The sequence below is a fragment of the Gigantopelta aegis genome, unplaced genomic scaffold, assembly GCF_016097555.1.
Source record: "Gigantopelta aegis isolate Gae_Host unplaced genomic scaffold, Gae_host_genome ctg1724_pilon_pilon:::debris, whole genome shotgun sequence".
NCBI classification, from domain to species: domain Eukaryota; kingdom Metazoa; phylum Mollusca; class Gastropoda; order Neomphalida; family Peltospiridae; genus Gigantopelta; species Gigantopelta aegis.
In genome coordinates, this window is record NW_024532781.1 from 36,454 (window position 1) to 62,729 (window position 26,276).

The 26,276-nt window shown below is 37.4% G+C and overlaps 1 protein-coding gene across 1 annotated transcript in view; it reads right to left on the reverse strand.

Moving 5' to 3' along the window:
* The window catches only part of LOC121391114 (receptor-type tyrosine-protein phosphatase eta-like), a gene marked incomplete at both ends in the record, with an annotated part of 92,024 nt that overhangs the window by 9,075 nt on the left and 56,673 nt on the right, over nt 1-26,276 (reverse strand). Inside the window, one exon of the mRNA XM_041522851.1 lies at nt 10,243-10,380. Coding sequence (XP_041378785.1) covers nt 10,243-10,380 — 138 coding nt within the window. The remainder of the gene's footprint in view (nt 1-10,242; nt 10,381-26,276) is intronic.

Genomic DNA, 26,276 nt, shown 5'->3' on the forward strand with positions numbered 1-26,276 from the left:
CTATGTTTAAAATCAGTGTAAGGTACACCAACCCTGGCACGAGGCAGATCCAAAGAAGACTTGGCAGCAGAATTTGCCTTTTCATTGCACCTGATACCAACATGGCTGGACACCCAACAAAATACAATATTTCTATTGGCAATGGATAAAAAGACACACTTTCGTACCTGCATCCCAATTACCGGGTAAGGGATGGTCCAGCTTCATATTTTGTAAAGCTTGGAGACACCAATGTAAGTGGGTAAAAATAATACATGTAGATGCAATCGAATCCTTGACTTCTAAGGCTTTAATGACTGCCCAAACTTCAGTATTAAAGATTGGTGTCTCATGGAAAGGATTGTGTCTGATGGAAAAACTGTAGCACAAGCCACAGAATGCCCATCCCATGATCCATCTGTATAAACAAGAATGTAATCAAGGTACCTGTCTTGAATTTACATTTTTATACACAACAGCATCTGTACGATCTTTCTTCAGATGCACAAGGTCAAACTCAATGTTAGGTGGTGAAATACACCAAGGTGGCAAAACAAAATATGAAGGAGTTTCCAAAGTGTGAGTTAAGTCAATGTTGGAAATCAACATAAAATGCTGAATGCGAAGACCAAATGTATGAATAGCATTTGTCCTTGCATCAAACAACTTCATATATTTGTTATCAAGCACAATTTGATGCGTAAGATGTTTTGGTAATGATGTAATCATGGTGGCATACTGCAGAGAAAGCTTTACACGTCTAGCACCCAAACAAGGTCCGAGTGCATCAACGTACAAGCTCTCTATAGGGGATGTTCTGAAAGCACCAAAACAAAGTCCCTGGTTGTGCATAGGATCTAGCATCCGCAAGTAAGACTTGCGTGCTGCCCCATACACAATGCATCGATAATAAAGTTTTGACCTCACAAGAGATGTTTAATAACATCTGGATTTCTGGTGACTTTCGTTCTGATTAGAGGAAAGCAATTATTATTTCTATTCCCAAGCCTGGTAAGGATACAACAAATCCTACTAGTTATCGCCCTTTCGCTTTGATTTTAAATGACCTCCATGGAATGGGCTTTAGACTTCCTGTTTTTATATCTCAATTTTTTAAAAGATAGATTTATTAAAGTCTGGGTGGGGTCAACTTTGTCCGACATTCACCCACAAGGTAGTATCCTGTCTGTAACTCTATTTTCAGTGAAAATTAACAGCATCACCCGTGGTGTGGATTTCTCGTTATATTTCGATGATTTTCAGATTTGTTACAGATCATCCAATATGGTATCATTGAACGTAAGTTGCAGCTTTGTTTGAATACATTTGGGCAACTGACAATGGCTTTAGATTATCAAAGGCAAAAACGGTTTGTATGCATATCTGCCACAAAAGAGGTCTCCAGTTACATCCACAGTTGTTTTTGGACAGAAATCCAATTCCAATTGTGGAGGAGACTAAATTTCTGGGGGTTATATTTGACAGGAAGCTATATGTTGTGCCCCATCTTAAATATGTTTAAAAAAAAAGGGCTTAAAAGCTCTCAATATTTTAAAAGTTATTGGTAATATGGAATGGGGAGCAGACCACAAGGTTATGCTTCGTCTGTATAGATCTATTGTGAGGTCAAAACTTGACTTTGGATGCATTTTGTATGGGTCGGCACGCAAGTCGTACTTGCAGATGCTAGATCATATACACAACCGGAGACTTAGGCTTTGTCTTGGTGCATTTAGAACATATCCTGTAGAGAGCTTGTACGTTGATGCACACGAACCTTGTTTGGGTGCTAGACGTGCAAAGCTTTCTCTGCAGTATGCTACCAAGATTAAATCATTACCGAAACATCCAACACATGATGCGGTGTTTGATAACAAATATATGAGTTGTTTGATGCAAGGACAAATGCTATTCGTAGATTTGGTCTTTGTATTCAGCATTTTTTATTGCTTTCCAACATTGATTTAACTGACACTGGGGAAACTCCTTCATATTTTGTTTTACTACCTTGGTGTATTACAACACCTAAAATTGTATCTGATCGTGCGCATATGAAGAAAGATCATACAGATGCTGTTGTGTATAAACAGTTTTTCATAGAAATTCAAGACAGGTACCGTGATTACATGCTTGTGTATATGGATGGATCACGGGATGGGACATCTGTGGCTTGTGCCACAGTTTTTTGCATCAGACACTATCATTTCCATGAGACCACCTGACTCGGCATCAACCTTTAGTGCTGAAATGTGGGCCATTATTAAAGCCTTGGAAGAAATAAAGGATTCTAGTGGATCCAAATTTATTATTTTCACAGATTCTCCAAGCTTTATACAATATGAAGCTGGATCATTCCTTAATTGGAACGGTGACATGAAAGTGTTTTTTTATTTTATTTATTGCCAATAAAGACATTGCATTTTGTTGGGTGCCTAGCCATGTTGGCTGCCAAGTCTGCTTTGGATTTGCCTCATGCTAGGGTTGGTGTACCTTATACTGATTTTAAACATAGTATCAACCAATTTATCTTTTCGACTTGACAACATGATTGGGACAGTGTGGTTGCAAACAAGCTTCATGCTATCAAGCCAGTCTTGGCAGAGTGGCAGTCCTCCTGAAGGCAGTGCAGGAAGGATGAAATAGTCTTGTGTCGTGCTCGTATCAGTTATACTTACTTGACCCATTCATTTATTTTGAAGAAAGATCCTCCAGCTCAGTGTGAGCGCTGTCAGTGTACTCTGATGGTATGCCACATTTTGGTGGAGTGTCGTCATCTCAAAGAAACTCAAAAAGATATATTTGGACAAAGCACTATTATGGAATCCTTTTGATTCCATCCAGAACTTGTATTACAATTTCTTCGAGATATTGACTTTTATTCTAAATTTTAATATTAACTATCTGTGATTTTTATATTTTTTGCACAGTTCTTTAAACTGTGTTTTAATTTAACTGTTCAATTTTTATATTGACGTTTTCCCTTTACCATAGTTTGACACCCAATAACCGATGTATTTTTCGTGCTGGGATGTCGTTAAACATTCATTCATTCATTCATTCATTCATAATCGACTTTGGAAGGATTGGCTTTCCAAAAGTTGGGATAAAGGTATTCCTACGAACATTAATCCTCTTGACAACATTAACACCCTGTGAGGACAAATTTTCACAAATTTCGTCATCACTTACACCTTCCAAGTCATGAGCCCGGATCACCCCATTTGATGTGTTTAGGGTGGAATATGGCGTTACAATGATACAGATATTGCAAAAACTGGTTGATTTCAGCAAGCACTTTAAACGACTCTCAGTGCTGCATTCAACCAATAGCGACCCATTCTTCAAGGCTCCGTCATCAGATGAACTGATGACCAGAAACCTTGGCCAGGAATCTGACATTAACACCTTCGATTTCTTCACAATTGATAAATAAGTCATAAATTTCTTCATCAGATGATGAAGAATTTGAAACCTTGATGTGGACCCTTCTCAGGGTCCCATCAAAAGTTTGAGAATGGTTTGAAGCCATAATGTAGGGAAAATGATTCATCAACCATGCTCCCCACCCACCACGGAGTCCAACATGGCGACATGGAGCTGATGCATGGTTGATATACTCAGGCAATGAAATAATCAAGCACCTGACTGACCCTAGCCACCGCCCCATGAGCAACAAATACAAAAGGTAACTAAAACAATGTTTTTTCTTGGATACTATAAACAAAACAAAGGTTACGTTCTCTCGAGCCTGGTGTGACCAGCCAATTAATCAGGTCAGGCCTCCCTGACCACCCGTCTGGCTGAACTCCAGGCCAAAGTAGTGTGTTGCCAGAAAACATATCCACAGATATGCCCCCAACTCAACCACCAGGATCCCATCATCTAACATTATAGGATGCATCTCACGGCCAACAAGATGCCCCAAAAGGGGAGTTGTGCTGTATTGGCCATTCTCAAAGACAATGTTATACCCCTGCACCACGATGAGGTTACAGCATGCGCAGGGGTATACGTTACAATGACATAAACTCAGGATAGTCCCTGGAATCAGCTATATTTCTGTTATTTGGTGACCAGGGATGGGTTTTTTCTGACATTTTAAAGAGATTTACTTACCTATATTTATATTTTGCACAGCTCCTTTTGCTGATTTAACTTAACTATTTAAGTTTTATTCATTCATAAATTGCTTCATGATCATATCCGTACCTCTGTTCAATACCCAACAGCCAATGTCCTTCTTGTGCTAGACTTTCCATAAACATTTATTCATTCATTCTTTCATTGTTGAGAGATGTAAATGTAAATACAATCATATATTTAATAGTGTTAAATGCTAGAATAACGTTTATGGAATAAAACAGCACGTATAGTTTGCTGTAAAATATATGTTACTTATATGTCACTGGAAGCCATGAAATCAACTCACAAAATCAAAACACAAACCAAACATTACTTAAATATATTTGTGGTTTCAATATTGTTTTCATTTTGTTTCTTGTCCATGATGTTATATGTGCGTCCCAAGCGCATATCCAGGGGAAGGTTTCGGGAGTATTTTCCGGGAGAGCATGACTTGACCCCTATATAAACTTCTTTAAAAACAGTCTAGACCCCCTTTATCTCCTGCTAAAATTCTTGTACATGAGCCTGAACACAGTTAAAACAAAATCAAAAGCAACCAGACTGCACTGTTACTTTTGTTATAGTAGGTGTTATAGACCATTGCCTTAATAGAGCGTTTTTAATGCAGCAAGAATTGAAACTAGACTTGTGACGTCAGAGGGGGACGTGTGAACAAAAACACCATCCATATGTGAACAGAAATAATGTTTTTCATACTACACAAGAATAGCTTATTTGACGCATATACCATGTTTAATATAGATAGCATCATTCAAAAAAGAAAGATATACAGCACTAGCATAAGAAAACATTTAGTAAAATCGTCCATACGTTTAAGTGTAATTTCTTTATGATAATATATCAAATAGTTACAGCATTTTAGTATGTGAAAACTATTTTTGTATTAATTCTATAATCTGTATTACTACCCTTTTAGTTTAGATGCATTTAATGAGGAATTAGTTATGTTTAGTTTTGTTATTACATTGTTTACTTTATTATGTGGAATAACATTTAATGTTTAATAAGGTCATAAGGGAGATTAGTGGGTTTTTTTGTGGTTTTGGGGTGGGGTTGGGTTGTTTGGGTTTTTTAAAATGTATTTATCTTTTTATAATTTTTTATTTACTTTTTTTTTGGGGGTGTGTGTGTGTGTGTGTGTGTCATAATATGTATTTGGTTCCAAAATAAACTTTACATGTCATATTTTGACGATGTAGAATTGAAAATTTCGTTTAGCAAATACTTCTATTAAAAATGTGATGGATATTTTTATTTTACCAGCATGCGGTTATTACAGATACTACCTTGGATCAGTGGTTCTAAAAAATCACGATGAAATTTTAAAAGCACATCAAATCGGAATGTTTGTTTACTACTTATACTGGATTCAAACATAATAAAGTTCAGGAATCGGTGAAAAAGTGCAATATTTTAGGGCTTAACATGTTAATATGTTTTCAGGAATGTCTGTCGGGGGTGAAAGATTAAATAGGGTGGGTGGAATTTCCATTATTTATTTATTTTTATATATTTGTTGCTTAATTTTTTTTTACTATTATGTTTTTTTTTAAAACTAAATTCTGTCCAGATAAAATGTTACGTTTGTACTCTTTTCAACTACATATTAATGAAAATAAATACATAAATAATTATAATGCAACCCCAAAATAAGAGTCGGCCATTTTTTTTAGGTAAGGTCAGATTTCTGAAAAAACCCACATATTTTTGTGTCTAACTGTAACTTCGCTTGAAATTAATTTTCTAGATTGATTTTTTTTTAATTGTCAGATGCATTCATAGGTTAATAAAAATTCAAATTATTTACACCGCTAGATCAAATAGTGTTGTTCAGATTTAATGCATTCATTTGTCAGTAGTATATTTTTGCTTAAAACGTTAAATTGCCAACACTATGATGTATACGATACAGAGTGGAAATTAATTTAAACTTGTTTAAAACACTTGTAGTGAGATTACTTATTGTGACCAGTCCAGTTTAAATAGTACATTCATTTTAGTCAGCAAAACATGTCTTTAAAAGACACAAAGTTACACAGTGTTAGGAGCCTTACATCATGGCCAACGTTAATAAATATATTATATTATAGAAAGAATATGCTCTACTAACACCCAGTTGCCCTCATTGTGGTCAAACATTATTTATTGGTGTGCCCAGGTTTCGAACATCCTTGGAAATCTCTAAAATCCTTCATTTGCAAAACAGGCCTTTCGTTCTCTACAAAAGATCTTTTAAACCCACAAAAGCATGTCAATACCAAAATTGACAGCGTATTTGGACATTAATTGCATGTCAAATACTTATAAATTAGTAAGTAAGTAAAAAAGTTTAAAATTAAACGTTTACGTGTAACTTCGTATTTCGTAAATTACTGAACGGGGTGGGTCCCTTCTACAATCCCCTGCCCAGCCAACCAACCTCCATATTTCACAATGCACACACATTGCTGAATCTCAAGTGTTGAAGAAGAACTCCTAGATCCGCCCTGAGTATATATACTTGTATTTAACTCTTTAATATCAATCTATTGTGCAAAATACTATTTTTTCTTAAGTTTTGTTGTACATGTTCATTTAACAAAGCAATTTTTTTGACTGCGTGATCCTTGCGGGACCCAACATGAAATACGTGATCTCCGTGAAATGACAGGGATCAGTTGCATGGTGTTAGCATGCTTGCAAACGCTTGCGTGCTGTTTGTGAATAGGGGCCCTGATGTTTGTCAGTACTGTAATGGAGGTCAGTACCACAACATATTGTAAGTCAGTACGGTAACAGGGAATAAAATCATTCATGTATGCTCCAACTTTTATTTTATTTCATGATATTTAAAAATAAATACTTCAATCAACGGTGAAACTTTTTCTACTGCATGAAACTATCTCAAGATATTTGTTTTAAAACATATTCATTTTGCATGCTTTTCAAAGAATATGTCACCTTAAATTTAATTATTTATTATTTAACTTCACTCAAAAAACAAGCTCAACTTCTAGAAAAGCTTTAAAATTTGTTTTGATATTATTTGTGATTAATTTACAATCACGTTACGGTACTGAAATTTTTTTATGGATGGCCTACATGTAGTTTTGAATATATCATTTATGAATTTTAGGAAAAGTGCACTGCTAACACTAACATAGAATATCCTGGTGTTTATTATATCCATTCATCCATTAAATTAAACAAAAACAGTGACTTTAATTTCAAAGTAAAAACTAATTTTTTTGGAACTTTTACCTCATAATGTCCCATAAATTACTTGACAGAATATTGGATTTTCCGTTTACCAGCTGCTCATTCTACACATAGCGCTTGATAAGACACAAACATGTCCTGAAACACTATTCACAGTACATTTTCTATACATATTTCTATTCATGGTACCTTATTGAAAATTAGCATTATCCATTCGCATGATGTGAAATGCTAAAGTGCTGCACGTTTTGGTGTCCACTGTAACGATCAATATGGTTGGTCATTGTCAGCAAGTTGTAGACACTGATCAAAAACGTTCTAGGGATTACCTTGTCACAGATAATCATATCCATTTGATGTTATGATGATGCATCTCAGGAATCAGGGTCCATAGTTCCGAAGCAATCTTAGCGCTACGAAATCGTAAAACCATAGTAAGCTATGACATGACTATGGCATGTGCTGTAGTGATGTCATGGCCTATGGTGATTTTATGATTTCGTAGTGCTACGATGGCTTCGAAAACATGGTCCCAGTTCCATCAAGCATCGCTTACAGCATGTTGCATTTCTTACTTAATTAGGTCTTAAATGCAGAGGCATCACTGTCTGGAATCTGTTAAGCCAGCACATAAATCAATATCAGCATGTCTATTTTCTCACTAGTTTATCACGATGTCGGTAACATTTGATGGTATATTCTAAGTTACAAATTTATAATCCTGTTTCCGTATGGAGAGTAGTGCTACCATTGTAGTGTGTATTGTAAAGTACACGTTTACGGTTCCTTTGTAGAATTTATATCTCAGATAAACAAGATGAAGGTTATCACTGTACTGTACAATGAGGATGTTACTGCTTTTGTGTTATTCTAGTCTCAGGGACGTCACCCTTTAAGAAGTTAAAATTCACACACCAGTTATTTTACCCTTATAGCATTTTACCCTTATAGCCCAACATGTTCTAGATTCGATTTTACCTATTGTCCACCAGATCTTCCTCATGTCTTGTTTCGTCACTATTTCGTCCATGCTAGACATGATAATAAAACTAAAATATACTGATCCTCTAAACAGTTTGACAACATGACAATTTCAGCCTATATGATGTTAATATCAAGTATTTTCATTCTTTTCTCACTGTTAAGCCCAGATGTCTTTTTGTCATGTACGAATGTTCATTATTACTAGTGTAATGTACTATATAAATAAAGATATATACATTTTCTATTTGTATAGTACAGTGGAACCTCGTTAGTCCGGACAGTATGGTTATTAAAAAAAACGTCCGGATTAACGAATTTCCGGATTACTGAAATGTATGTGATGCGTAACCTCCCTTGATTCACAAACTAAATAAAAATGACACATTTGATTTTTAGAACCAAACATTTCTTCAACCAGTTTTGTTCTGTTGATCCGCCTCGTGGTGTGAATAAGCGCTATTTGCATGCCCGTGAGGCCAGTCTACTATTCAGTAGTGTACTGCCAGGTGCTTGTCTTAAAGTTAGAAAATGCGATTAAATAAAATGAAATACTGTTTAAGTCATGTTGCATTGTTGATACTAAATGTTTGATTACTAGTGACAACAAGTTTTAAATTTTATTAGTCGTGTTTTGTCATACCGGTTAATGTTGTAAATCTAGGCCACGTGGTTGAGTTCATTTCCACGAAGAGGGTACGTTGTTGAGGAATGCATATTGTTTCTCACTTATATACAATCATTATTAGTTTAAACATATTAAATGGCGAAATTATAATTCATTTCTCCTATATCTACTGATAAAATATAAACGCCAACATGATACATCCCTCCGCCCCTAGCACACAAATACAACTCTCTCAAAACCGGCGTGAAACTGAATGAGCATTGTTCCACTAGTGAAAGAGTCGCAAGCCAGTGTTTTGATAGCAATAACATATAAAGACATTTCCTTTGTCTTTATTTTGGGTGACTGGCAATACTCTTGAGTTGGACACCAAAACAATTATGAACAGTATTCAGTAATAAATCATACAGGTAAGTTAGGAGGGTAGTTACAAAATGAGCTCATGGGGTACCGTAGGGTATGATCAAGAGTTACCCACTTCTAAAATAAAACAGCTAGTCTGGTCATAGATCAAAGAAATTATATTTTTAAAAAAAACAAAAAAAACACTTGTGAACACTTGTGCTCTATCCGACTAACACTAAATAGAAACAGGTAAATGGTTAAATAAACTGCGGTGTGAAACCCCGTGCAGCCATTTTATCTCTGTCAATTCCGTGAGCGTTAATTGGCGGATTACTTTTATGTTCAATCAGCGGCGACCGGTCAAACGAAGCAATTTGCCTTTACTTTTTACATTTGGTTCAGAATTATGACCGTCCAGTTCCAGAAGCTGAATATCTGGATTAATGAATAAATTTACTGAGTGGTCATTTTGTTTTGCAAAAAAAACGTCCGTAAGGTGAGGATTCCGGACTACTGGAGTCCGGACTAATGAGGTTCCACTGTATGTACAATGTCTAGCCTATAACATGACTCTAAGATAGTGATATCTGGGCCAATCCTTATAACACTTTAAGAGTCCAGACTGATGTCACACACATACAATGCATATGGTGTTGTCATGTCATTCAAATCTTAGACTCTGTTAGTATTAAAGTCTTGAGTCTAGACTTTAAATTAAGTTTTATAAGCACCAGGCTGAGGTTAATAAACTTTTCAAATTAAAAAAAAAGAAATTTGAATATATCATATAACAAAAAGCAATTATCATGTGTTATTGTCAGTGCCTAATGTGTGGTAATTTTATAAAGAGTAAAACTGTTAATCTGGTTAATATATTTTGTACCCTCAAGCTTCTATTTATTTCCAAACAAATTATTTTGAAATAAAATATCTTCTTGTTTAGCAAAATGAGACAACTCACGTACTTGATGTGCACGAAGTAGTTGTACGATAAAATCCAGCTGCACATCGACAGACTTTTGCGGCATTGTTGTCTGAGCTGCAGTCTGTGTTAGGTTCACCACAATCACTGGTATTATAACACGGCTGTCCCACTTTGTCTTCTAAAATGTAAAATGAAATATATATTATAATTTAAACAGTTTGCTGAGGAAACCTCATATATTACTACCGTATTCAACATATTAATTTAGCACCCAGGGTGCTTAAACAAATTAAAACTGGGATGCTTATTGGGAACATAGTAGCATAAACATCAGCCATTGTATTTTGTTTTGAACTGAAAATGTCTACAAACAATCTGCTGAAATTACCGGAGATATCCAAAGATAACAATCACTTCATTAACATACCGGAAGTTGACTATTTTCTATTCATTTCACAAGAAGGAATTCCGATCTGATTTATATAATGCTTAAAATACATGTTCATTAGATAATGTGAATGCATGGTGGGAAGGCACAACAGTCCACACATCAACAAAACACCATCCCAAAATGCTATTGGTTCGAATCCCGGTCTAGATTGTCATAAAAATAACAAATGGAGAGGTTCCATTTACTGGTAATTAGTATCAACAGTGCATGCCGCAGTCCATCTGCACCTGCATGCCTTATTTATTATTATTATTACTTTTTTTTTTTACCCACATGAAATAGTTTTTGTATAGATATTTTAGAACATTGTATTTATTTAAAGGCAAAAGGATATGGGGAGTGACACACTTCTCTCGTGATAACACACAAGCAACGAACAGGTTCAATGTTAAACGACACGAGGCAGTCATCAGCCAATGAACAGGAATTATGTGTCAGTCTATTAACTTTTATATTAATGTTATATTTGATTTTTATATATCCAAATGTTATCTATTATAATAATGAAACAACGATTAGTTGTCAAAAACACATAGTACGAATCACAAAGTATAAACATCTGAACAAGGGTGTGAAAATATCAGTCAGCCATTGACTAGAAGAGTGTGGTAAAAATAATTATGTTCTTCATTTCCCATCTAATCACTCTCTGGCTCACTCCATTCGTTGATAGCATCATTCTCCATACAAATAATTTTCTATCATCTAGTACTGCACATCTACCTCGGTGTTGGTTCCTCAAAACCCTCAAATGGATTGTCATCGTCACCATTGGCAAACAAGAGATGGGCTCCCATTCCATCAAGGGAATTGCTGATTCTGCACATTTCAAAGAACTTGATAATGACTTCTAGTTTGACAGCTTGTCACGCTTGTCTGATCCCCCAAAGAGGCTTCCGGTTATTGCCATTAGTCAACCAGGTTATTCCGATTAGTCAACACTACTTTGTCATTAAACAACCAGTCATCATACATATCTCAATAAGTTTCCTAGGATGACTTATTCCAACTAACATAACATAGTTGTAGCTTGCTCATTCACCCCTACCCACTGCATATAATCTGACAACAAAGCCTTCTTTATTGCAAGGGTCCTATATGTGCCATAAATGAAAACAGTGTTGTTGGGAGGTTGTTTTTGCAATTGTGGCTTCTGTAGCATACACAAATGAACTAGTTCCGAAGTTGGTGAAATTGTTTCGATTAGCTCATACGTGTCAGCCTACAAAGTTTACTTGAGGTCCCGAAAATGGCAAGCATGTAACTTTCTACTTTCTTTAAAAAAGAAATGAAATATAGACAAAAACAATTCAAAAGTAGACAGAATAATACAAAGAAGAAAAAGAAATGATAATAGGTATGTAAGAATAAGCTTACTCGTTTACAAAAAAGTCCTTTTTACGAACCGTTATTATTATTTTTTTATCTTAAAAAAAAATCAACTAAAACTTCATTTAAATATTTGTATTTCAGCCAGAGATTAATGAATCACATCTTTTATTTATATATGTACAAACTATAGTAACAGTAATCACAGCCGACTGTTGAATTAAAAATGCCACGTGAATGCCCCAATGAACACTATCAATTGAACGAATTGTAGGCTGTGACGGAACATGCTCTTATTTCTTTTCGCCTGTGGCGATGTTAATTGTTTAGGAGGCCATGTGGAGAGTGGTTACGTAATACCCCTGCACGACGGTGGTAGAGCTGCGTCGTAATACACACCCAGAGCAGGTGCGGAGGCCATGTGGCCAGTAGTTATGTAATACCTCCGCGAGTTCTGTTTCACGACCTTGTATTCCTAGCGGAATGGCGACAGCTAGTCTGACCATCTAAAAACAAATGTCGTCTTGGTCGCTGTGGAAAATTCACATGATAGGGGGAGTACCGCGATGTGCCCCCAGGCGATATTTGTGGTTTGTAATAAATAGATAGGATTTTAGAGATATCAGGGAGAAACATATTGGAAGGCTTCCGGGGAATGTGTCCGTTTGGACTTGGTAAATATATATTTCTGCTCTGTTGTATAACCTTGATGTGATTGATGTGACTTTAAATATTTTAATACTGTATTATACCAATATTATTTAGACAGTGTTTCCGGTAATCTGATGAAGTAAACTGTAGGCTTCACTGTTCTAAAATTATTCAAGCTTAACCAGTCATCCTAGAGGACCTAGGTAAACTGTAGGTTATTGTCTTTATTGTGATAGGTACCAGTATTAATTCTGTATTACAAGGTTACTGAATGAGTAGTTAAGGGTTAATTAAAAATTAACCAGTTAGGAATAGAGTTGTAATTCCTTTATTAATTAAGTTCCCCTGGAAGCGTTTCTCAATTATCACACGTGTGTGTGTTGTATCACGGTGAAGTGATTAGAATATTGTGTAAACTAGACACCTAGTGATTAACTAATTAAGTGATTAGTTCCGGGTTGTTATTAATATTGTTGTTGTAAGTAATTAACTGCGGCAAATATATTTGTCAGCGTAAGGTTAATACAGATTCCAAAGTGTATTGTGTTTGTTGTGTTTTCTAGTGAACTAACGTGCTATATTATATATACTTTATATAAGATCTTATCTCTGATATACCTAGAGCCGAGCCACTCGGGTATCGAACTGCCTGATACAGAGAGATCTAATAGATATACAGTTAGGAGAGATATTTGGATAATCGTGTTTTATTCAGTTACAGGTATTATAGGATCCCTGTGACAGGAGTAAAAATTGGGGGCTTCTCCGGGATCTGAAACGGGACATGCATATTTAAAAAGTATTGTTTGTAAATGGGGGCTTTATAAATTATTTTTACAAATTAACTAGAAGTAGCAACGTTGTTCACTAGAAAATGAATTAATAATAAGTGCATCATATCTAAACATGGATAAGAATTTGCTGGATAGGCCTACGCTCAGTGTAGTGGAGATTAAGCGAGCACGTAAGGCCGAGTTAGTTGAAATCGCGGGTGATATAAAGACAATTATTATCCAGGAAGTTTTTGGTGATAGGCCTGTTATGGAAGACAGTGAGATTGTTCCAGAGATAGAGATAAATGAGTTAAGTGTGGAACAACAATTAGCTTTTAAAAAACTTGAGTACGAAAGAGAAGAACGTGCATTAAATAGAGAGAGATAGAGAAGATAGAGAGAGGGATAGAGAGAGAGAGAGAGAGAGAGAGAGAAAGAGAAGAGAGGGATAGAGAAGATAGAGAGAGGGATAGAGAGAGGGAGAGAGAAAGAGAAGAGAGGGGTTGAGAAGAGAGAGAGAGGGATAGAGAATTCCAGTTAGCAAAATTAAAAGTGGAACATGAGTTGAACAGTTGAATACTGAAGAAGTTAGACGGGAGGCAGGAAATGGGTTTAACAAGTCGGAGGCTTATAGATCAGTGCCTGTATTTGACGACCAGGAGGTAGATATGTTCTTCAAACTTTTTGAACGGGCCGCCAAGCAGCTAAATTGGCCGCAGTCTAAGTGGACATTGTTAGCCGTGTCTAAGTTTAAGGGGAAGGCTAGCGTAGCTTATAATTCAATGAGTGATGAGCGAGCAAGTCAGTATGACTTAGTTAAGTCTGCGGTGTTGAGGGCTTATGAATTACGACCTGAGGATTATCGTTTACGGTATAGCGAGTTGAGAAAAACGCAGGGTCAGTCTTATAGTGAGTTTGTGGCTAAGAAGGCAGGGATGTTTGATAAATGGGTGGTTTCTCATCATATACCGAGTTACGGGAGTTGTTGATCTTACAGGACATTAAAAATGGATTACCAATTAGCTTACGTATTCATTTAGAGGATCGTGATATCAAAAAAATAGAGGAGGCAGGCATAGTGGCAGATGACTATGTGTTAATACACAAAGCTCAGGCAGTACAGGGTAGCTCTATACAACAGGGTGATAAGAAGAAATTTCAGCCAGGTTTTTCCCGGGAAAGTAACTATCGGGGAGAGTCATCTAGTTGGTCAGCTAGTCAGGCAAGGAATGCACCTGGTGGGCAAAGTAAGGATAAGCCTGCATTATCAGCCAATGCACGAACTTTTCGTCCACATTGCAGTTACTGTAAAAAGGATAACCATCTTGTCGGGGACTGTTTTAAAAGGAAACGCGATAATGCGCAAGTGGTCGGTTTAGTGAGGTCAGCTCCGCTAGCGAGAGAGTTAATGGTTAGTCCTATGGCAGAGAGAGTAAACCCGTATGTGTCCACTGGTATGGTTTGTGATGTGAAACAAGAGTTGTGTCCTAAGGCAATATCAGTCTATCGAGATACAGGGTGTAGTCAGTCACTGATAACGTCAGAGTGTTTAGCCGGTATAGAGAATTCAGATACACGACGTAGTTTGGCCTTAACCTCGGTTACTGGAGAAAATATGGTTGTCCGGTTACATAACGTTTTCTTGTGTTCGAAGTTTGTGACGGGACCAGTCATTATGGGTGTTGTAAAGGACTTGCCTGTTGAAAACATAGGAGTTTTGTTGGGAAATGATTTGACTAGTCAGTGTTGTCAGCCGACATGTGACCAATTGTTAATTAAAGACAACCCTTTACAAATAGAAGAGATTGAGGTTGATGAGATTAGATATACTGCGTGTGTAAAGACTAGGGCTATGGCCAGAAGGGTAACACGAGACCCAGAGGATATTTGTGATTTGTCTGATACGTGTGTGAGCCATGAAATTGGAGTGGATGAGGTTATCAGTAAAATGGTAGATAAGTCAACTGAGGAACTAAATGTGGTGGAACCTGTTGACCTCCCGCAGAGGGTAAATGAACCAGTTGTGTTTGATAGAGGGGCCTTACCTTGTAATAGACAAGAGTTAGTTCTAGAGCAGGGGGCTGATCCAAATTTGTTGGCAGCTCGCACTACCTTGTTAACTGAAGGTGAGATGGAGGATCAGAGGTCAGGTTATTATATGGACAAGGGAGTATTGATGAATAAGAGAGTTAGAGATAGGAAGGCTAGGAAGCATCTGAGCCATGCTCAGAGCAAAATAAAATCAGTGTTTGATAGGAAGGCTAAGAGTCTGGAATTTAAACCAGGGGATAAGGTGCTGCTGTACCTTCCCATTAAACGGGGTTCATTACAGAACCGGTATTTCGGTCCCTATGTTGTGCACAAACAGGGTAATGTGACAGGGTATGTGATAAACACTCCTGATAGGGTTAGGAAAAGTAGGTATTGTCACATCAATTTCCTAAAAGGTTATTTTGACAGACTGCCGATAGTTCCAGTGTTACCGGTCCAAAATGAGAGTCACTCAATTTCCTGTGATGACGTCAAGACTGCAGAGATCAAATTAACCAACAGCCAGATTCTAGCAGACTTGAGCCTCCAGCGAGCAAAGCTGTCTACATTGATACAAGACAATGTTTCCATTTGTCAGGACCTTCCAACGGTTACCAACACCTTAATCCAGGATGTACGCTTGGAACCCAGTGCTACACCGATTCGACAGCATGCCTATCGGAGAAAACCTGGAACATGTGCGACACTGAAAAAGAAGGAAACGAAGTTCCAGTGGTCAGATGAATGCGAGAAGTCATTCAACCGTCCTAAGCAGATGCTCTCCTCGTCTTCCGTGATGGCAGCACCAGACTACCGAATGCCTTTCAAGCTGGCTGTGGATGCCAGTGATGTGGGAGCTGGAGCTGTGCTGTTCCAAGAAGACGAAAATGGACTGGACAATCCTGTAAGTTTCTTCTCCAAAACGTTTGACAAACACCAGGTGAACTATTCCACTATAGAGAAGGAAGCTTTGGCCATGGTACAAGCTCTGAAGCATTTTCAGATCTACATGAAGTCGGCATTGCATCAAGTGGTGGTCTTTACTGATCATAATCCGCTTACCTTCATTCACAGAATGAAAGCCACCAACCAGAGAGTTTTGAGATGGAGTCTTCTTCTGCAGGAATTCCCAATTACCATTGAACATATCAAGGGCACATCCAATGTAATCGCTGATGCCCTGTCCCGAAGTTGAACATTATGATAATGTGTTGACATTCTTGATTTCTGTTTTGTTTTTATATATTTTATTGTATACCAGTGTGATTACTGGTAGTCACCTTATTACTATGTGTTATAAATGCCCGGATGCGTCGGTTAACGCACATTTTGTTTTAAATGTAGTATATTTCCCTATTCCTAGAGTAGAGGAAATATCCTTTTTCAGGTGGGTGTGTGTGACGGAACATGCTCTTATTTCTTTTCGCCTGAGGCGATGTTAATTGTTTAGGAGGCCATGTGGAGAGTGGTTACGTAATACCCCCGCGCAACGGTGGTAGAGCTGCGTCGTAATACACACCCAGAGCAGGTGCGGAGGCCATGTGGCCAGTAGTTACGTAATACCTCCGCGAGTTCTGTTTTACGACCTTGTATTCCTAGCGGAATGGCGACAGCTAGTCTGACCATCTAAAAACAAATGTCGTCTTGGTCGCTGTGGAAAATTCACATGATAGGGGGAGTACCGCGATGTGCCCCCAGGCGATATTTGGAGTTTGTAATAAATAGATAGGATTTTAGAGATATCAGGGAGAAACATATTGGAAGGCTTCCGGGGAACGTGTCCGTTTGGACTTGGTAAATATATATTTCTGCTCTGTTGTATAACCTTGATGTGATTGATGTGACTTTAAATATTTCAATACTGTATTATACCAATATTATTTAGACAGTGTTTCCGGTAATCTGACGAAGTAAACTGTAGGCTTCACTGTTCTAAAATTATTAAAGCTTAACCAGTCATCCTAGAGGACCTAGGTAAACTGTAGGTTATTGTCTTTATTGTGATAGGTACCAGTATTAATTCTGTATTACAAGGTTACTGAATGAGTAGTTAAGGGTTAATTAAAAATTAACCAGTTAGGAATAGAGTTGTAATTCCTTTATTAATTAAGTTCCCCTGGAAGCGTTTCTCAATTATCACACATGTGTGTGTTGTATCACGGTGAAGTGATTACAATGTTGTGTAAACTAGACACCTAGTGATTAACTAATTAAGTGATTAGTTCCGGGTTGTTATTATTATTGTTGTTGTAAGTAATTAACTGCGGCAAATATATTTGTCAGCGTAAGGTTAATACATATTCCAAAGTGTATTGTGTTTGTTGTGTTTTCTAGTGAACTAACGTGCTATATTATATATACTTTATATAAGATCTTATCTCTGATATACCTAGAGCCGAGCCACTCGGGTATCGAACTGCCCGATACAGAGAGACCTAATAGATATACAGTTAGGAGAGATATTTAGATAATCGTGTTTTATTCAGTTACGGGTATTATAGGATCCCCGTGACATAGGCCTATGTTTAACGAGTTTAAAAAAAAAATAATAATAATATGAGGGATCTAATTCAGTAGGTAGTGCACACCTAAGATGCTTGGGTCAGAGTTCTAATTGAATCACCTCCTCTGAACCAGTAGGTTTTTCCCATCCAACTATCCTAATCATATTCGTTGTACATAATAATGAAGACAAGTTAATTCCTACATGTTCATCAAACCATCTAACACTGAACAGTTATCTATAATTTTAATAATCAAATTATCTGAATAATACATATTGTAATCAAAAGATCATATTGTCTGCATCAGTGTATGTCATAATTATATTTCTATAGTACTGATCTTGAATTGTTTTAATAACTACATTCTTGAAAGGGAAAATGTCAGACTACACTAATGAACCAAACAACAAAAAATTAGAGGAAAACATTATTGGTTTATTGGCTAATTTTTGCAACATTATTATGTCTCTACATTTACATGTACCAATTACTTCCTAAATTAATAATGCTTGTTTTTCTCACGCATTAGCACTTTGATGAGTGCTATGTTTCACTCGCCTAAGCTTTTTGAGGTGCGTGCTTTTCACTCGCCATGGTTTTTCAAAAGCCAGGAACTGATAATTTGTGGATTTCAGAATGCTTTCGGTGAATTATTTTAGCTGAATTAGATAACTTTGTTTATTCTCACAACACTAACCTTGGTTTTTCTTATTTATGTAGGGACTTGGTTTTGTTATTACATATTTGGGAATTATTTACATTCTGTTGATTGTTATCACACTGAATTAAAATCATGGAATTTAATGAGCAAGAGATAGGGGAAATTATCATTATGTTTTGTTCGATGGGTTTGGCGCCTAAATATGTCATATGATACACATGAGGAATTAAAAGCATGGATTCAAGGCATGTCTCAACAACAGGATCTGATTGCCAAGACTGAGAATTCTTTACCACCATCCAAGGAATCAGCTGTTGCTTTCCCCGTTTTCCGAAATTCTTCTTCTTTAGTGGAGATGGACAGGGACAAGATATTTCTTTTGATTTGTGGACTTATGAAGTTCATTGTTTACTTCAGGATAAGACTTACAGTTCTGAGGAATTCAGTCAGGCCATCAGACAATAACTGAGAGGGGAAGTCTGCTCGGTTGGCTATGCAGTTGGGTCCTAAAGCTTCTTATTTTAGATGTTTTGGTGAAACTTAGAAGTATCTTTGGAACAGTGCAGTGCAGAGAAGCACAATTCTATAATGCGAGACAGGGAGTTGAGGAGGATAGAGTGACTTGGGGATGTCGACTGGAAACACATTTGTCCAAGGTAACAGAGCATCATCCAATTCCATTTGAGGAACATGCTATGTGGCGGACTGTGCTACCAGAATTAAAGGCAGTTTCTGGTCATAAATTTGACAGCATATATTCCTTTGATATACTTAGGATGGCTTTGGGGGAAATTTAGTACGACATGAAGAGTAACTCAGTTGCTGCAGCCACGGCGTCATTTTCGTCCACGAAATCAGCTTCAGTGAAGATGGTAGCATCGGCAGAAGCTGTGGCACACACCAATTTGGATAAACTGACTTCAGTGGTACAGGATCTTTGTAGCCAGGTTTCAGATTTGAAACATAAACAAGATTCTGTTTTTGTTCACTAACAAGTTTCAGATTTCACCAAGCCAGTCCAGATACGATTTGCCATACAACCAAAATAGAGGTGGTAGGAAACCATTTAGCCGTGATCCTAGGTCTTATGATAGTCATCAGTATGGATGGAGAAAGATGTTACAGAACATGTAGACCTAAGGCATTTTCAACTGGAAGTAATGAGTGTACTTCATCTTTTCCAGATGGTAATAACTTGGAGGGTGCAGGTGATGCACGTTATGAATATCAGGAACCAGTTTGTTACAGGTGTGGTTACTCAGGACACATTGCCTTAGGCTGCAGAGTGCGACTTATCACTTACCCCGACCTTAAAATTCCTAGGGACGTATGCAAAGAGGGCGACTATAGGTTCTACAGCATGCCCTACAGTGAATCGAGTGCCAGATGGATTACTTGGCCAGACTAATGAGGTAGAAGTATTTATTGAAGGGGTAACAATGTGTGCTCTTCTAGATACAGGTGCCACTGTTACTGCGAGTGCGAATAATTTTTACATGCTCATATACCACTAGAGTTTAGAGCATGTCCATCCCGGGGCCTGTCTCTGGATAGCCAGGGATGGGGGGAATGATTGGCATTTGGGTTTAGTCAGAAATGCAGAAGACCAAAACATTTTTATTCCTCCCAACAGTAGAGTGGTTGTAAGAGGTCAAGTGGATAAAGTTTTGAGATCGCGGAAGATTTGTGCACTTCTCCAACCGACACTAAGGTCATCTTTAACTGACGACATTGATATTCGATCTACTGTTATTAATTCTGACATTGAGAATGTGGACATTATTGAAGTTCATATCTGTAATGTAACGTCTCGAACAGTAATTATTCCACAGCGAGCACTGCTTACCGAATTACACCCACTGACTTTAGAGGATCCTCCAACTCAACAGCTGACTGGTGTACCAACATTGTTGGCTCAAGTTGGGATGGAGAAAAATGGTCTTACTTGGGAGGAAGTGGAACAAGGAATAAATCTAGTTCAAACATTTCACAATATATTCTCCAAAAACGATGAAGATCTTGGTTACTCCAGGCACAATTGCCATAGAACTGATTTGTTTGACACTACTGCATTCAAACAATGACATGTTTGAAGAGGTAAAGAGTACATGTAACTAACAATTTTTCTATGGGCTTCAAATGTTGTATTGGCAAAGAAGAAAAATGGTAAGCTTAGAATGTGTATTGATTATAGACAGTTGAAAAATCACACCATCAAGGATTCCTGTGTTGCCATGGATTGACGAACTTTTGTATTTTATGGGACACATCAATTTTATTTTTTTTCACAGTTCTTGACATGAAAAGCGGATATCATCAGTTTGAAACTGTGGAAACCCATAAAAACGGACCGCTTTTAGGGTTCAGTCTCTCGGATTTTATGACTTTAATAGGATGCCATTTGGATTTTCCTGTGCTTCTGTAACATACAGTGTCTCATGGAAAATTGCCTTAATGAACTGCATCTCAACATTTGCATCATTTACACTGATGACTTGGTTGTCTTCTTGAAGTCTTATGAAGAACACGTCCAGAGACTGGAGATGACGTCTCAATGACTTCATGACTGGGTTGAAGCTTGCTCTAAAGAAATGCAATCTATTCAAGCAATGAGTGATGTATGTTCGGTATATTGTTACCGCAGATGGCACAGAAGCAGATGCGGAGAAGGTGGATACAATCGGACAACATAGCCCCCTTAATCCAGAAAAGGTGAGGAAATTCTTGGATTTGCAGGTTATTATAGAAAATGTTTACCAATTTTTTCCAAGATTCCCAAGTCATTAAATGAACTTATGCCAAAGTCCGCTTCTAAGCAGTCAAGAAAACAAGCTTCTGATATGGTGCAGTGGAAAGAGGCGTTTGAACAATTAAAAAGTAGACGGTCTTCTCCACCCATATTAGGATATGCAGCCTATACTAAACTGTTTGAACTTCACACAGATGCTTGTGCTCAAGGTTAGGGAGCTGTGTTATACCAAAAACAAGATCGACTATGTAAGTAGAGGAGTGAGCCGTTCTGTAAATAATTATTCAGCTCAAAAACTGGAATTTGTGTGTCTGAAATGGGCAATATCAGAAACATTTCATAACTATTTATATGGACATGATTTGACTTCTGCTCATCTTGACATCACTGGTTGGCTTCGTTGGTTAATCGTAAGTTCAGTAACAGAGGCAAGGCTAATGCTGATGCGGACACTTTGTGAAGATTGCCAGAATACACAGATGATTCACACAAAATGAAAAGCTTGTCAAAGGATTCCATTGAAGCAATTTGTAAATCTACTTGAGTTTCGAATTTAGTAGAAAGTTTGTGTTTCTCCATTGATGTTGATGTGCTTGATGATGTAAGTATATCAGATGACAAGTACACAAATGCAATCACCCAGAGGGGGTCGGGCAAAAGAATACTGACCTCAGTTGGGAAAGATGAAACAGAAGGATAAAAGAAGGATGAAAGACGGAACAGAGGACAGAAGGATAACAACAAGAACCTACGGGTCTTACCTCCCAGATGAATACACAATTGCAAATGAGTCTCCCTTGAGAGACATATCAGCATCAACTAGGTCCCAATAATGAGCTACTCTTGGTATACTAAGTTCAAAACCATATGTAGCTCCCTTTTTTTAGTTTGGTGGACCCTTAAAAAATGTGCCCAATTTCCTTCTTTCAAACTGCGCATCTTTTCCCTTTGGTATTAATCCTACGGAACATTCCAAAATACATAGCACTAAACCCAACCTCCTGCCTGTTGCTGACTCCGGTCAGACTGCTGGTGCTCTCTTGCACCTGGCAGTGCAGGTTGTCTTTTTTCCAACCCATCCCAACCCTTTCCTGTCCTGGATGGAGGAGCCGGCCGCGGGGCCGTTACCTGCACCATGGCAGGCGTGCGCTACAACAGCTTGCTCTGAATGTGCATGTAAAACCCTCTTACCTGACCTAACCTATAGGTGTGAACCAGCAAATGGTTAACAGAAGCAGTTAACTATTTGATTGTAATATTTTTAGGATTTGATGATTTATGTTTTTGTTATAATATTCTTTATTTTCCAGCACCTATCTCCGCTATTTCCAAATGCACACTTTTTTCCACACATAATAACCCCCACAACGATCAGTCTGCACACTGGACATCAAAGGAAACAAGCCACGTTGTGTACAAAAAAGCAATTGACGAAACATTATATTTTACGACAGTTACCGTAATGTAATTTAACAGTATTTTTAACAGCCTCTATTTTGTCACCCCCCTGTGCATGCTGTAACCTCACTGTGGTGCAGGGGTGTAACTTTCTCTTTGAGAATGGCCAATACAGCACAAAATTGAAGTTTGGAGTAAAAGTCAGTATCTATCTGTGATATTTGTATTTTTGCACAGTTCTTTACACTGTGTTTTTGTTTAAATCTAGAATTTTTATATTGATGTTGATCATCACTTTATTTGTTTGCATTACCATAGTTTGACACCCAATAGCCGATGTATTTTTCGTGCTGGGATGTCGTTAAACATTCATTCATTCAATATTCATTCTATTTTGTCCCATACCTGTATCCATTTGTATGTTTAATACACACAATACAAGTTATATTTTATTTGAACAATGAATTTTTTTTTTTTTACGGATTCGGCAATCTCCGATTGAAAACCCCCCACTTATTTGGTGTCAAATTTGTCATGTTATCAGAACGGTCATTCTGTCTTTTGTTTCCACTAACTATCGTCTGATATTTTGTCCTCAGTTGCAGATACAATTGGTTGTAACTGATGATTTTTACTTCCTGTCATTTCTGTCATTCTGTTTATTCAGCAGTTCTTTATAAAATATTGTAAACATTTCATTTTTTATTTTATTTTTTTATTTTTTTGGGAGGGGGGATATCACCACATATGAAAACAATGAAAGTGGTAGTGTTTATCATTAAAATCATTTATCTTGGGTGCCAAATAATATATACACCGCCTTTACAAAAACGAAACTTTTTATCAGCTGGTGATAATATTTATCATAGTGATCGATTCATTCGATGAAGATGGATATGACAAAAAATGTATCCAACATTAGGGGATCACTTTACAAACATCTTTATTGTTATTCGTATATCTTAAAATCTTTATTAAAATAATAGTATTAAACTTTTGATCGGTTCAGCAAAACCGGAACTGCCCGTGAATGTCAGACCGATAACATATTCGGTTCAAATAAAAGACGAGTCTGCTTAAATTTCGTATAAACCTTTTTGCACTTTTTTGTAGGCAAAATAAGGAGTATCTCTTTCCTCAACACACAACAATATGGTAACCAAGCTCTCCGCCCCCCCCCCCCCCATTTTTGTTTTTTGCTTTTCGTTTTTCGGGGGGTTTTTGGGTTTTTTTTAAGGGTGTGGTGCTGCGCGGCCGACCTCCTTTAATTTTCACCCAGCGAGAACACTGATTACACAAGGCTGCTGCAAAGTATGATTCTTAACGTTAAATAAATCCATGAAAGGAGTTTTGGTCATAGATTTAACAAAGTGTTGTTATGACAATAAATTAAAAACCGTTTTTGTACAACATAAAAGAAGGTATGTAATAAATACAGAACTTCACATACGTTGTTTTCGCTTCCTTTTTATTGCACTCGTTTATTTTACGAAAGAACATACCACTCTACCGCTACGCGGTCTCATGTTATATATTATTGCGCAAAATAAACTCGTGCTATAAATAGGAAGCGAAAACAACGGATGTGACAGGGTTGAAAATTAACATGAAAACCAAGGTCGCTAGCAGGGCCAGTTGAAGACAAATATTACTGGCCCTTCTCAAATTCAACTAGCCCTCCAATTATCACATTGTAATTTAACTGCACAGGTAAAATAAAAACTATAGTGTTTTTTTTTAATAATAACCATTTACCGATGAATTGACGTTAAACTTTATAATCAATAAAGTAAAAATTGATATAAAACATATTGTTAAGTTTTAAACCCATACCAACTCAAATACAAATTTTTAAAAATTTAAAAAGAAATCCAGTATAAATAAACGTTTGTTTACAAAGTACCATTAAATGAAACAATATTAAATCTCATTTTCAATACAGGGTAAAAGATAATGCAGTAGAAACAGACTAAATGTAGAACTTCGCGTGCTTTAATAAACTAGTCTGGAAGTGGCAGTCCTCTTTGTGGCAATGCAAGAGAGATGGAATAAACTTTGTGGTGATACAAGAGGGGTGAAATTCCCAGCAAATGATTTCCTCGGGATTTGCTGCTCTCCTAGATAGAGATCCATGGAATCATCCACTGTTTTGCCAAATGTTCATTCGACTCTGCTTTGTGCAGAGATACGGCCCTGATCATGTATTACGGTTGTGTCATTCAGATTACCTTGGATGTTCCATTAATTGCCTTAAAATGTGTATCACACACACAAAAAAAGTTAACCTATGCAGTTCGATGGTAATTTGTAAAGAATTATTTTTTTAATTTACACTACACTTTTACCCCCAATAAAATTTGAGACGGTATGGGTTTAAAACTTAATAAATTAATATGTTTTTATATGAAATTGATCTTTATTCATTATGTTGGCGCTGTCAAAATATAGAATATATGTTCTAGGTCTTTGCGCCAACATAGATGTGGTGTGTTTTGTCACATTCGATTCAGTATCAGTGTTTCTTTTTTAACTAGTACCATACTCACCAGACCCTAAAATCGATGATCGCCCAACTGACTACCTTTGTAAAATTCTTAGTCACCCGTAGCCAATAAAGGTCGACACGGGCGACCGGGCGACTGCTAATTTTCAACCCTGATGTGAAGTTCTGTATATGTATAATTAACTTATTACGTATCATTATTATATACCGAGTCAAATTAAAAACTTCACAATCTAAAATTTGAATAGTCAATGAGTGTTGTAATGGTAATGTCTACACTCCATTCGAAGCCCATCACAGCCCACGTGACCCGGTCCATAGCACGCGCACAGTACCATTGAGGCAAAAGTGGTTTTGCACACGTGTTTGCATTGGTACTTGCTTACAGTAGTCTGACACAATGAAAAAACCACATTAAAACGATATTTGTTACGACCCGTTTCAATGCCACGCCTCAAAAATGTGCAGCGTGAACGTACCGTCGGCATGTTGCATGTTGGGACGTCAGTAGCTGATGTTGCAAGGGAGTTGGGTTGCAGTCGACGGGCAATTTATGATCTGCGGACATGCATACAACAAAGGGGCACCACAGTTGATCGCCCCGACCGGGTAGACCATGTGTGGCGATATAGGCAGATGACCATCATATTGTGTTACGTCACCTCCGCAAGCATTTCATAACAGATACAGCAACCAGTAATGAACTTTTCAGACGTCGGATGTCCGGGCAAACGATCTGAAATCGCCTGTGAACTGCTCACCTCCACGAACGGCACCCATATGTTGGACCCATTTTGACCCAATTTCATCGGCGTCAATGTCAACTGTGGGCACATCGCCATTTGCGATGGACTCAGAGGGAATGAATTAGAGTTTTGTTTAGCGAAAAATCAAGATTCACACTGCGATTTGCCGACGGCAGGCAGAGGGTTTCGAGACGACGTGGGGAAGATCATGCTCAGTGTTGTGTCAGTGAAGTTGATAGATTCGGAAGCGGAAGTGTAATGGTTTGGGGTGCTTTCTG